The 14,581-nt window shown below is 47.3% G+C and overlaps 1 protein-coding gene across 3 annotated transcripts in view; it reads left to right on the top strand.

Annotated features, from left to right (window-relative positions):
- Window positions 1-13,184, top strand: part of Plpp4 (phospholipid phosphatase 4) — a 128,428-nt gene extending 115,244 nt beyond the window's left edge. For 2 of the 3 annotated variants that reach the window (XM_048455119.3, XM_085693172.2), the window contains 2 exons: window positions 391-561; window positions 12,629-13,184. In XM_048455119.3, coding sequence (XP_048311076.1) covers window positions 391-561; window positions 12,629-12,828 — 371 coding nt within the window. In that variant the 3' untranslated portion in view covers window positions 12,829-13,184. The remainder of the gene's footprint in view (window positions 1-390; window positions 562-12,628) is intronic. The other variant, XM_085693171.2, reaches the window with a different exon arrangement.
- The last annotated feature ends 1,397 nt before the right edge of the window (window positions 13,185-14,581 follow it).

The following is a 14,581-nucleotide window of genomic DNA, read 5'->3' as shown; positions in this document are numbered from 1 at the left end:
CTTAACTGAGGTTCTGTTTACCAGATGTGTCAAGTTGACAGAGAAGACCCATTGAATCACTCGGGTCATTAAACCTTTGTTGAATGGATGAGCCAGAGAGAGAGAGACAGAGACAGAGACAGAGACAGAGACAGAGAAAGACAGAGAGAGACAAAGAGAGAGAGAGTGATGACACAAAGTAAACTCTGGGCACACGCAGGCCTGAAGGGTCGTTCTCATGGTTGAAAGTTTATTCTAGAATGATTGTGGCAGAACAGATTTGGCTACATGGTGCCTGGTTCCTCTTGGCCTTGGCCTTGACCTTGGGGCATGAAGATGGCAGACAGGAAGGCTGCCAAATTCCTGCTACTCGCACCTGCTAGGGTGACATCTGCTTTTTCTCTTCGGCAGTTGCCTTCTCGGGCCTCGGTTTCACAACGTTCTACCTGGCTGGCAAGCTGCACTGCTTCACGGAGAGTGGGCGGGGGAAGAGCTGGCGGCTTTGTGCCGCCATCTTGCCCTTGTACTGTGCCATGATGATTGCCCTATCGCGCATGTGTGACTACAAGCATCACTGGCAAGGTGAGTCCCCGATCAGTCCTCAGAGTGGCCCCCCTCTTCCTCCAGGGATGGGTGTTGGACAGTCACTGAGCTGGCAAGAGCTGAGTCCCTACTGTCAGAAACTGGACTAGATGTGGTCATAAAAGACACAGGCCTCTTTAAGTGTGTCCTGGCATTGATCTTGGCCCTACTGAGCTTTTTCTTCCCATTTGTTCTCAAGAAGACTTCGCTCAAGTCCTGCCAGGCTATCAGGTCTTCAGTGTGGTCACCCTGGCCTCAGGCCCAAATGTGGTTTCTCCGCTTGATTGGTCTCCAGACTCACTGCCAAGTTGTTTTTGGCTCCTTCTCCCTTGTAAATCCAGTCCCCAAGGGCGTATATTTCTCACCACAGAGGCAGTGCCAAAGGGTATGTCCAGTCCAGGGTTCCAACTTCACCAATAATTTTAGCAGCTGCCACAAGGCTGGAATAAGGCTTACCTCTATTGCAAGGCTAGGGTGAGATTTCCCTCTGTCTCAAGGCTGGGGTGAGACTTAGCATTTGACACAGTTGTAGTGAGGCTTGTTTCTATCACAAGGCCAGGGAAAAGCTTGCCTCTGTTGCAAGACTGACCTGAGACTTACTCTGTATCAAGGCAAGACTTCAATCACAAAGCAGAGATGAGGCTCGCCTCTGTCTCAAGGCAGGGGTGAAGCTTGCTTCTATGTGTCAGTCCTAGGATATTCATTAAAACTTAAATCGTCAGCAAGTGAGGGGTTTGTTTCGGGAATGCGGCTGACCTCACCATGTCTCTGTCAATAAACTGCAGCTCTCAGCTGTCCTGAAAGAGAATCACCACCTGCCATAATATACAGGAAACAGATACAGTGGTGACAGCCTGACAGCCACAGTCGTGTGGCTTCCAGGGACAGCAACATCTATGGTGTGGCTTCCCGAAATGGCATCCTCAGACCACCTTGGCCAGTCTTCCCCTATCCCATCAGTCCTGAATGAGCATCTGGGAGTAGGATGCAGTGTGACATGGTGTCCAGGAGTCTGACAAAGGGGCATGTCCCTTCTGGTCACTTCTGAGAGTCACTTACAGTAAGGAGACAGTTTCTCCTGCTCCCTCCCAGCTTCTGGTCTACTCCCAGCCCTCCTGGGGCCCATGTCTTGGGAGTCATGTGCCTGAAATGGCGTTTTGGAGTTAGAAGGTGCAGGGTGTGGGAAAGAGATGCTGGAGCACAGTTTCCACGGGGGATGCATCATCATCCCACGCCCCTGGACGGAGGAGGTAAGGAAAGGACCACAGCTGTAGCTGCAGCTCTCCCGGCTTCTCTATTATTACCACTGAGTTGAGTGAAGTGCTTGGTGTCCTGAAAACCATATTACAAGAAGTGAGGAGCGACAGACTCCTGAGCCAACAGCAACAGAGGCACGTCGTCACGCCACACTAGCCCTAGTGATGTTTTCCTATCATCTTTGTTGTCAATGGGCTTAGAACATTCCCCTGCAAGAACAGTATGGACCAAACAGCCTTGTGTGAATTGTGTCTCCTGTTTCTCAGGGAACTCCAGTTTCTTCTTTGACCATAGAATGAGAATATCTGAATATTTCCCAGAGTCGTGTCATAGACTGAATGCAATAATGAACCCAGATGTCATTGGTAAATGCAAATGCACTGTGCCAACCTCTTTCTCTGTTGCCTTGCTCACTGTTACTGAGGATGTATAGGGTTTTCTAAACAACTGCCTTGGTGTCAGGTGTATTTTCCCAATATGATCAGATCAAAAACCACTGATACAGAGTTGCCACCCTGATCTGACTATTTTGGATTGGGGAAACAGTGAAGACTGTCAAGGGACTAGAGATGTCACTCATTGCTAGAATGCTTGCCTAATGCGTGAAGTACTGGATTCCATCCCAAGCACTACATAAATTGGGTAGAGTGCTGTGCACTTATTATTCTAGCACTAGCGAGGAGGAGGCAGGATGACTTGAGGTTCAAGGTCATCCTGGACTACACAATGAGTTCATGCTCATCCTGAGATATATGAGTCCCTGTCCCAAAATTTAAAGAGTCTCAGAACTGAGGAGAATTGATGCTTTTCCCGCTTCATCTTTGCACGATCTTATACGGATGACCTAAGATGTGAAGTGCGCACCTCTTCAACCCTCTCTGACCCTAGCCTGGCTTGTTGCCTTTCTCTCTGTGGCTCAATAACGTAATCGTGAGGAAAGAGTGAGAGATTATATTTATTCAGTGCTCACTTGTTTGGGGAGAAATGGAGGTGGCCTCTGAGGTTTGGGGCTTGGCAAACACATAGCAGCGAGGCCTTTGATTGCAGTGTGGGTGGATGTTGGAGGCGGGAGGCTTGATTGAGACAGATTGCTTGTTTCTCTGTGGCGAACTGAGCTGCCCAGTGATCGTAGGTGGGGACTGTCAATCAAGGTGAAAATCCATGTGGAACCCCATAGACATCAGCAAAGCCCAAACCCTTATCATTATTAATGTGAGTTACCAGCATCACTATTATGAGATTTTTATGACTCCATTTCAGTGTGATTTAAGCAATGATATCAGATACAGAAATACAACTGATTACTTCATTACATAGTCATAGCTAATCAATAGCCCATAATCTCACATGGCTTGCTCTGTTAGTTATGATGGTTGTTGTCTGTTATTTCAACCTCCCTAGTCCACTCCAAAGATACAAGTCTGCTTTTTAACTGAAGGAGGGGACTATGGGGGCCTAGGCATAGATGGGACTACATGTCAAATATTTAGTGAAACCTCCCCAGAAAGAGAGCTGGTTGGATTGATACTAAAACTCTATGTGGCGGGTGCTCACTTTGACTTTGTGCTACGTTGGTGCCAGTGCAGAGCCCCATGCCTGGCAGCAAGGCTCACCTTTGTGCTTAACCATGAGCACAAAGCATTTGAACTCCCAAGTTTGTCGAATCCCCATGCTGGGGAAGATCCATGCAGAGAAGGGCACAGCATGCCCTAAGCTTCTGCCTCTTCTCTCTCTTGTGTATTCTGTGGTTCCTGGCCAAGGAAGAACCGTAGCTAGGACTGGTATGAACATGTACTGTGCTTCATCCTGGGGTGTGTTAGCGCTCGTGCAAGCTCAGGCACAGGCACACACAGGCGCATGGTGGGAATAGACGCACATAGATACACACATACACGCGTATACACACACACACACAAACACACACACAGGCACATGCATGGGCACACACAGAGAGAAGTGGGGAGGGAGAGAAGCCTTCCTTTGATTTTCTAAATGAAGGGACTTGAAAGGGGAGTCTTAGGACAGTGTGGTTGTTCCCACCAGAAACCTTCCAGCTCTGGGCTGAATGGAATATGGCCCTGCGGCTCTCCCTCTAGTGTGCTCTATTCCAAGTGAATACATCTTCTCTCCATTGGCTACCTGTGTGGCATGGCTGAATTCCCAAGGTTCCATGCTGTTTAGGAACCTCAGGGTGCAGATGCCCATGGTGCTCAGGAGAGTTAGTAGCAATCTGAAGCACCATGGCACCCCTCCATCCATACAGAACCCACCAGACAGGCAGAACGTGGTCCACGGGATTCTTCCTCCACTGGGCCTTTTTGCATCTTTCTGTACTTGGCTGGCCCAATTCCCCAGTTTCTCCAAGGAAAGATGTTGCTTACTCCCGAGCTCCATGAATACCTTGCTTCCCTTTACTCAAGGAATTCTTCTCTTCTCAGCTTCCTGTGGTTTCCTGGGAACTTCAGTGTTCAAGCTATTGCTAGAGTTTAATCCCTCTCCCCATGCTAGTCCATTACTCCTGGCTAGTCTTCATCCATGCCCCTTAGCTGCGGCCAGTGAGCCTTTAGGACCATGGCTTTGTCTAGAAGTTCCTCCACTGATGCTCTCTGTTCCTTTGATATCAGAGCCCACACCCTGCAGTGACCTGCAGAATCCCATCCTTCAGGCCTGGGACTTCTTGCTGTTTCACGAACACTCCGGGCTTATCTCAGCACAGGGTCTTTGTGCTGGCTTCTCCATGTGCCTGCAATCCTTTCCCCCTGATGCGGACATACAGTAATCCTTTGCCCTCCTAGCCATGTTCCACACATCACATTGGGTTGGACTTGACAATATCAGTTCACTTACATCACAACCCTCATATCCTGCCCCTCTACCCTGACTCATTTGCCACCTTCTAACAACTAATTTAGTGCCTAGTAACAATTGTGTGTTCCTGTTCACTAGAACAAGGCGGGGGGAGGAAGACTTTGTAGATACTATGTAGGCCTTCTGTGGAGAAACCATTTCTGTGGCAATTATGTGAAGGCAGCTAGGAATTATATGTAACTGAGCAGAATTGTGTCACTGCCTGGCTCCCCCAACATAGGCTGGGATGTTTGCATGTCACATGCTCTCTTCTGATGGAGCTCCCTAGACTTTCAAGAGCAAACATCTAAGCACAAGGGATTTAGAAGGACAGCAGCACATTGTCTTCTGTATATTGTGCTGCTATTCTGGAGGCTGGACAAGAGACCGTCAGGACAACACTCCTGGAAACCTGAAGAAGAACTCTGCCTTGCCTTTCCAGATTCTCAACCTAAGATGTGCCTTGGCTTGTGGAAAGGGAGTTTCAGGCTCTGCTGCTGTCCCCCATGACATGCTCCCTTGCATCTCTTCACGTCACTCCCTCGGTCTTCATCTGCCCTAACCACCATCTTTATAAGGATACTAGTCATATGGGGCTAGGGTCCGACCCAATGGCCTCATCTTCTAGAAAGAACCCAAATGGTTTTCTTCTGCTGCAGATATAGCAACTTGATAAACGTGATTATCTACCAGACATGGGGTCAGGGTTCTGTCTCCAGGGCCCCATGGTGGTGACACACCCCTGTAATTCCCAAGAAGCAATGGGAAGAAGATCAGAATTCAAGGTCATCTTTGGTTCAACAGTGAATTCAAAACCTTAAAAATAAGTTTCCTAATAGTGTCTCACTGTGTTTATAAGGGATTGGGAATTTGACAGAAATTTTGAAAGGACATAGGTCAGCTCAATAACTACATGCTAAATAAGTGAATGATTTTTGACTCCTTGGTTCATTTGTTTTCCATTTTGCCTTTTTGAGTCAGTCTCATGATGAGCTCAGGTTACCCTAGAACTCATTCATCCTGCAACCCAGGATAGCCTCAAACTCACGATCCTTCTGCCTCAACCTCCTGAGTACCGACATTACAAACATGCACATGACTTAAAACGTGTTCCCCTCTTACTCGTCACATTCTTTGCACTGGTAACATCCTCAGGCAATCTGCATTACAGCAATGGGGAAAGCTACCTAGAGCCCGAAGAAAATGCTCAATAGTGTGTGAAGCATTGGCTCTCTGTAACATCCTAAGAGAGAAAGAAAGACAAGCAGGACATATGCAGGAGCACAGAAGACGTGGAACAGTTGCTGTTGGGTCCAGTAGTTATGGCTTCAAAAGAATGAGGCCACTCCACAGTTCTCCCCCTTCACTGCCTTGCCCACTTCAGGGAGAGAGTTTTATGTTTGTCTACGTAGCTAGAGCATCATGAACTTAGCTTGCTTTACCTTGTAGGACAATATTCCAAACTGTAGCTGAGTCGCTGACGCTATCTGTGCAAGAAACAGTTCCCTCTACAGAGGATGCCAGCTTGCTAGGCTCCCAGTGTCCTTGTGGGAATTTGTGTTGGCCTTCTTGGCTGGCTTCCATCACTCCCTTGACTTAACTAGATGGAGGCTTTGGATCAGAAACTGGTATTTCTGGGATGTGGCAGGTGACACAGATGCTCTGAGTTTTTCTGAGCACATCCAACTAATTTTAATGTAATAAGCCACATTTTCTGTAAGTTCCTTCCTTTTCCTTTTAAAAGTAAAAAAATTAAATTTGCATTTTAAATATTCATTCAGTTATGCCTCCTTGTGCTTTTGGGCTCAGTAAGGCAGTATGGCCACCATGCCTCCAGCCTCCAATGTACTAGGTATGTTAGTGTTATATAAATTCTTTTCTAGAAACTACCTCACAAAAGCAGGAATCTCACTAGACAGAGAACCACCGGAAAGAATAAAAGGAACAAACAAAAATATCACACGTAATTGTTGAGTTTTTCGGAGTTTAATTTTGCCTGAGTGTCTTGGGTCATAAAGCCCAAGTCATACAAAGTCCCAAGTCAAGTGAACTCAATGATGTTGAGTGTTACCATGGTGACAGGAATGAATGTGCTCTTCCTGGAGACCTGCCAACACAAATGGGAAGCCCTTGTTCATGTTGCTGTTTTATTGGAGCGGGTGAACATAGCTTGGCATGTTGGTTGTGGAAGACCTAGTGAAGTTGTTTCCTGTCCTTTAACCTCAGAAGATGAGGATGAGTTTGTGCCCATCTTAAAGGCAAAGATTTACTCTCTGGTTGCTGGATTCTAAGTCACAGTTTCTGGTCCCATTGAAAACCATCTAGTGTTGGTTTCCTCCTCCTGTTTCTATAAAGAAAGGCTTCATTGAGCTCTAATTTGGCACGGTAAAGCTCTCCCCTTGGAAGTGCACAGTGCAGTGGGTTTTATCTGCATATTCAGAATAGTGCAGCCACCATAATTCTACTGTAACAGTCAGCATGCCCTGCTCCTGGCAACACTGATCGACTATCTGTCTCTGGGTTTGCCTGTTTTAGGATCCATGGAATGCATGGCCTTTTGTGGCTAGTGGTGTTGACAGTTTGGTGTATCTTGTAGATGATGTTCAGTGTATCTGTTTTGCCAAACACTTGCAGAATAGAAACTGAACTCTGAAGCAGTGCACATGAGCAAGGTGTTTAGGATCCTAGATGCCATCTAGTAGTAGACAGACAGACTTGGAAGTGGGGTACCAAAGAGGATGGAAGGGAAGAGGCTGCAAGCTGCACAGATTTTGCCCCAGAGGGAAGTGGAACTCTGGTCCATGCTGAGGGCTCATCAGAGCTGTAGAAGAATATGAGAAATATTCTTCACCCAACCTGATTGGTGGATGGCCTTATGTCCTATATTCCTTATATTAGGTGATCCTACCATCAATTTCTCAGTTGGACCAGCCTTTTTTCTTCCTTTCTTGGCAGCTGTATGCATTTCTTTCCTTCCTAGAAAACCGCAGGCACCTTTCTCTCCTCTACTTCTCCTTCCTAATGTCTCGGTCACACCCTCAGCACAACCCTGTTCCCTAGGTTACCCAGGCCAGCTCTCAGTCCCCCACACATGTCATTCATGGTACTTAATCACTGCTGAAACTCACTGTTAGCCATCACTACATAGTGTCTGTCTTGTCCCTTGGAGCTGTAAACTCTGGGTAGCAGGGTTGCCTATGCTTCCTTTAGCCTGATGTGTGAAGTCTAACTCCAGTGCCTAACCTGATGCCTCCAATGTCAATACCTGACACACATACAATAAACACGTATGACACCAATGCTAAATAAGGAGACAGCAGCATTTGGATGCCAGAGACACGGAAATCCATTATTTCTTAATTTGAGTCTTTCAGGAACATTGCTACCATTCTTGGGGTGAAGTCAATCCCAAATGGGTCTTCTCTCAATGAAGATCCACATGCCCCTTGCCTGATATCTGTCAACAGGATGTGTGTGGGTTGATCAAAACAGCAGTAGCCTGCTTGAACCCTTGGTACCAAGCTCCCCCATAAAGCAGGTTATTTCTTGTTTACATCTTGGTAATACACACAGCTGTGATAATTGCTTGACAGTGGCTTGGGTAAGACTCTGTCTTGTCCCTGTTACTTCCTACCCCTCTTAGCGTTTCATTTGTTCTACCAAATGGGAAATAGTTTGGTCTGGCATCACCATTTCCTTGCACGTTGCTACATCAATGAGCCCAGGAAGCATGTACCTAGACTTGTTAGGTGTCTTCAGTCAGTGACCCTCCTCTTGAAATGCTGAGCCATGGAGAAGCCAGGTGGTATCATTTACAGATTTAGCTCTTTGGTCCGTTTGATAGTCAGTGGCTCAAATGCAGGTCAGGTTTTGTGGCTTATTTTAGATGGTTATAAAAGTAACACCCTGTGGGACTGTTCCCTGGGCTCGGACGAGACAGTAAAATGAGATAAGAGTGCAGCTCAAAAAACATTGAACTAGAAAAAGCTCTAATGTGTTTTCTGGACTGGTATCCATAGATTACATGAAGAAGCTCTTCATTTGTGCTGCTGTTTCAATCTATGAAGCTAACTGTGCCTTGAAGCCCCATCCAAGAATTCATAGTATATACACTGCTTTACAGGTTCTTGGGTGATACATGTTTTCCAAGTTCATTTAAAATCCTCTAAAGGGCTGGTGAGATGGCTCAGTAGGTAAAGGCACCTGAAGTCAGGCTTGCTACTTAAGTTTTTTCCCTCTAGGACACACATGGCAGGAGGAAAGAAGCAACTCCTTCAAGTTTTCCTCTAACTTTTATACACACACACACACACACACACACAATTAATTAATCTTTTGTTAAAAGAACACTGCATTTAAAGTGAAATGCTATAAAAACATGCCCGTGTTCCTGAGGTTACAGTTCTGGACTCTTGGCTTTCTGTGTGGGAAGAAAGATGAAGGAGAATCAAAAAAATCCCCATAAGTTACTGGAGGAAGATGAGAGAGAAAGAGGATAGGGACAGCTGCCTTTAGGTCCTTTGTGACATGCCCTGTGTTCTCGACTTTAATAATAGTAGTGAGAAATTGTTGCCATGGTCAATGAGGAGAATTTTGAGACCTCATCTCCATCTGAAAGAGAAGAAAGCCAAGACTCAAGGAGGTGAAGTGATTCACCCTGGCACAGGCTTGTAGTGTCTTAAACAGAGATCTCACCATAAGGATATTCTTAGTATGAGTAGATGATGGGTGTGTTACCATGTCCCAGGTGAACCTACTGGGCCCTGAAGATGGGCTACTTCTTGAAGCCCATGGTCTCCTAGTTCTACCAGTATCTGTTATACCACCATTTCCCATCTTGATGACTGCTCATCAGGGCCAAGTAGACACTTGTGTGTGTTCCTAGCCTTTATGTCAGATCACTCTTACACAGGAAGGCCTCTTCATGGCCATGTGCTTTCCCCATGCTCAGATATACCCATCAGGATAACAGAAGACAGGAACAAGGGACTCACTTAAGGATACACAGGACAGACATCAAATCTCACCTTTGACCTACTCTGCATTCACCTCCCTCAACAATCTTAGTTCTGCTGTGAGCAGCAAGATGTTGGCCACGTGTTGAGGGGATCGGCACCAACAAGACACACAACCCTTGTCCGCATAGAGTTTTAAACCTAGTGTTAGCCATCCACAGTTGCAAAGTTTGCCATTATTTACCACTGGAATTAATTACACTGGAGTCGGGAGGGGTTGCTAACGTGTGTACCCGGGCTTCATCCATCATCGAAGGATAACAAGGTAGGTGTTGAATCAGGAGAGGGAGCAAGAAGGATCCTTTTGAGCCCGGGATGGAAACTACATGTGTGTAACCAAGAATGAAGCAGGTACACGCAGAAAGATTGTGAGTGAAGGGAACATGACTGGAGTACGTGACAGCCATGTGAGCAACTCTGGCTGGCGGGGGGCCTTCTTGGTTTGTGGGAGCAGTGGCAGTTCCACTGAGCAGAAGCGCAGCTCCATCTATTCACACATGAAGGAAGATCAGCAGCCACTGTGTCCGGACTCTAGACTCTGGCCATTAGCGCAGCAGCTGGACATTGGGTTACATGCCCTTGACTTCCATGCTCTCTCATGGAAAGCACTCTTACTTATACTTGTTTTTTTTTCTATTTTACTATTGTGGATCAATAAAATTACATGTACTAGATCATTAAATGTATTTGGAAGAGCTTTAAAGTGTATGTTCGAGGAGATTGTGTTTGCCTATTCGCCTACTGTAAATTTTGACAGTCGTAGTTGTTGGTTCTATGGAGGATAGTGACATACAAAATTTATGTCACTATACAAAATTTAGTGCCTACTAAAAATTCTGTTAGGGCCATGGCATTTGCTCAGTAGGTAAGGTATTTGCTGACAAGCCTGTTGGCTTTGATCCTCAGATCCCATATGGTGGAAGGCAAGAATGGAACTCCTAAAAGTTGTCCTCAGACACACAGTAGCCATGGTGTGCGTGTGGACCCATGCTCATGTGTACATTTATGCGCTGAATACACTTAAAATGGGAAATCTTTCAAATTATTCTGATAGCTCAGGTAGAGCCTAATACTTCTAACAAGACCAGCAATGACTGGTATTGCACACGCAGCTACTCACCGAATGGTTCATTGTCTGGAAAGACGCAAGGCTTTGACAACAACTCAGTATGGCCTCACAGGAAGCAACAGGCAAGTAGCTTGACTTTAGCTGAGGGGGCTACACGGTGCCTGACATCCTAAGAAGTGTGGAAACAGTTATTCCTTGTTTGACCCAGAGTGGACACAACCTTTATCCCACAGGCCTGTTACGTTTTGAAGGCTGGGACCTCAGAAAGTGACGAGGTTATCCATGAATGGACCTCAAAGGTTTACACGGCCACTGGACCAGCGTAGACTACAGACTCAGGGTAACAGTGTTCCAGCCTTCCGTGTTCTTGGTCAGTTTTATCTGTCCACTTGATATAGCCTTAAGTCACCTGAAAAGGGCATCTTAAGTTAAAGGATTCACCAGATCAGATTGCCCTGTATTCATGTATATTCAGGGACCATCTTGATCATCAATTGATGAAGAAGGGCCCAGCCCACTTTGGGTGACATAATTCCTGAGGCACATCATCCTGGACTGTATAAAAAAGCTTGCCAAGCATAGGTCTTTGATTGAGCCACCCATGCTCCTCCATGGTTTCTGTTTCAAGTTCCTCCCATGGCTTCCCTTGAGGATAGACTGAAACCGGAAGCTGGATCAACCTTTTTCTCCCCTGCATTGCTCTTGGCTGTGGGATCTGCCACAGCAATGGAATTCAATGGGAATGCTGGGGGAAAACGGAGGTGCTTCCAACTCTCTGTAGGAAGTTGGCATGACCTAGCAAGATAACTGACATGTGGACAATGACCGCTGAGCACGACAGTGACAACGATGACGTGAGTTCCAGAGGTCTCTTCCTGTGGGGGGTTCCCACTGTGTTAGGGTGTTTTGACAAAAGCAGTCTGTAGAAATCATTCAGGCATGCATCACATACACTGAGAGTTGATGGGCAGGTCGTGTTCATGGGGTCTCTCCTGAGCTCCTGAACACCCTGTTTGGTAAAGGATCCTGCCTTTGCCTACAGGTGAGTCTATGTTGCTTCATCTGCCCTCTACCATCACCTCTTCCTCTCAGTGATTCTTGCAGCTCACTGGAGGGATCGAGCCTCTTTGTACAGAGCTCTGAAGAGTTTGCCAAGTCTCAAGGACTGCTAAAGTATTTATTCCCATATGCCGCTGAGGGTTTATTTCATCCCCAAGCAACCCCTTCCTGTAAGGCACAGACCAGACCACCTGCTGGGCTCTTGTAGCTCACCAGCAAGGTTGAAAGACTCTAGCAAGACTTGCCTAGGAAAACTGAATGTCAGCCTCTGCGGGTGCTCAGATGGGAGAGAGATGTCTAGGACTCTTCTTCTACTCTGAAAAATCTAGAATGCCAGTCTGAGCTCATGCAATGCTAGGGCGTGAGTTAAAGGGCGTGGAGGGGCACAGAGTCAAGTCCTTGATTTTTAAAAGAGTATCTGTGTGCATGGGGGTGGGGCAGGGCGGTACATATCTAAGTCAGAGAACGGCTTTGTGGACTCTCTTCTCTCCAGCCACCTTTTGGAAGGTTAGACTGCAATTTAGGCCATCAGGCTCCTCAGCAAGTGTTTTCCATGCTGAGCCCTTTCAGTAGTCTTGAGCCCTTGGTTTCTAGCATTTAAGTGCTTCAAACGATGGCAGTTCGGAAGAGACGACTGTGGTTGACACTTCCAGCGTGCTTCCTTTCCTTTGGTCTCCGACGGGTGGGGAGTGGTGGTTGGGGTGGAGAAACTGAAAGCAATCCATCATCTAGGGCAAGTGGGCAAAGAACTTTCTGGATATCTGGGCTGCTCATGTGAAGGAGGAATAACTGTCTTTCCCGCTTCCTCTCTCCCGCCTAGATTCCTTTGTCGGAGGAGTGATTGGCCTCATTTTTGCCTATATTTGCTACAGACAACATTACCCGCCTCTGGCCAACACGGCGTGTCATAAACCGTATGTCAGCCTCCGAGTACCCGCTTCACTGAAGAAGGAGGAAATACCTACAGACGACAGTGCGCCCAGCTTGCCTCTGGAGGGGATCACCGAGGGCCCTGTATGATGGGTGTCTAGGAAAGATGGACACTGAGCCCCTGGCTCGTTCTTCTACCCTGATGTCATAACACAGTGGAAAGGATTTTCTGTAATGTGATTCTCATCAGTTGCTCTAAAGTCCCCCAGCTTCTGTTCTGTGGATGGTGTTCCTGCTGCTCCCCATGTCTCCCTTCAACATTTTCAGTTGGTAAGGTCGGGACACCGGGACCAGTCTCTGAGAGACCCACGCACAAGGAAGGCAGATGCTAGGGCGGGGTGGGCATGCTTGCTCATCCAGTGATTCCTTTACCTGAGGTGTTTGCCGTACCACCTACTCTCCTCTGTGTTCATGTTGTAAAATATAATAAAGTCTCCCACCCAGAAGATGTGGTACTCGCCATCAGTACGTCAAAAATTATTAGACACAGAGATAGGTTTCATAGTGAGGCCCAAAGCAGGCCCTGTCTCTAGATCATTCTAAGGTTGGAAGCTAGGGACTCCCTGTGTGGGAAGGTTGCCTCATGGGTCCTGGGCACAAGATTCTTACCACCTTGCAGTCTAGGTTAGGGAGCCAGTTCTGAACGTAATTCCACCCTCGCAGAGTTCATGGAGGATTGAGTGAGCGGGCACACTGGTGTGGACATTGGTCCTGTGGCTTCCCTTGGGGGAAGAACTGTCATGGAGTTGTCTCACTTCTCTGAGAGTTGCATACTGCACAGCTCTGTGCTGAGGCGTCTTTGGTGGCAGCATAGTCTGGTTGCAGGCCAGGAGGAAGCATCAGCAGGGCAGAACCTGGGAGGAGGAGCAGGAAAAGAGCAGGGAGCTGCTGCCTCCGTGGGGCTCGTCAGGCTGGCAAATGCAGCGAGTTAACGTTCGTTCATCTTTCTCCGGCTGAGTACAGCTCCTGGCCAGCTTGTTCTTTTCAAAGCTGAGAGCGTTCCCTCACTTCCCTCTGTATTTCCAGACGGCTGGGACTGGATGCTATGCAAGGTGATGCGTCTTTGATGTCTGAAGAATGTCATACTGTGGCAGTTAATGTAACGACTTGTACATTCAGAGGCTCTTATGGCTGTCTAAAGCATCAGCTGAGGGGCTCTGGCATGAGCAGTCTGGGTGGAGCCATCACCATAACATTGCTGTTACAAGCTTCACATGGAGCTCAAGTACCACCTGTTCCCGACCCCTAGTGTGGCCCTCACCAGCTGTGGTTCTCTCCAGCTGTGGCCCTCGCCAGCTGTGTTCCTCTCCAGCTGTGGCCCTCTCCAGCTGTGGCCCTCTCCAGCTGTGTTCCTCACCAGCTGTGGTTCTCTCCAGCTGTGTTCCTCTCCAGCTGTGGCCCTCACCAGCTGTGTTCCTCTCCAGCTGTGGCCCTCTCCAGCTGTGGCCCTCTCCAGCTGTGATTCTCTCCAGGTGTGGTTTTGGCACAGAGCCATATGATTTCCCAATGGTGGGGTGAGGCAGGGAAAGGCCTGAATGAAAAACAGTTCAAAGTTTAGGTTGCAAAAAAATTACAGCAGCTACATTCACGAGCAACCTGGAAAGAGAACATGAGGATCAGTGAGATAGCACGGTGGGTAAAGTGTCTTACGGTGCTTGCTGTCTAGCCTGGCAATTTGAGTCCAGTCCCCAGGGCCTGTTTGGTTGAAGGAGAAAACCAACTCTCACATGCAGTCCTCTGCTTTCCACTCATGCTCCATGGAATTCACACACACACACACACACACACACACACACACACACACACATGCACACACACACATATGCATGCATAAATGAATAAT

This window comes from Myodes glareolus, chromosome 7 (genome assembly GCF_982192425.1).
Source record: "Myodes glareolus chromosome 7, mMyoGla1.1, whole genome shotgun sequence".
Classification (NCBI taxonomy): Eukaryota; Metazoa; Chordata; class Mammalia; order Rodentia; family Cricetidae; genus Myodes; species Myodes glareolus.
This window is presented reverse-complemented; position numbering and strand designations above follow the sequence as displayed.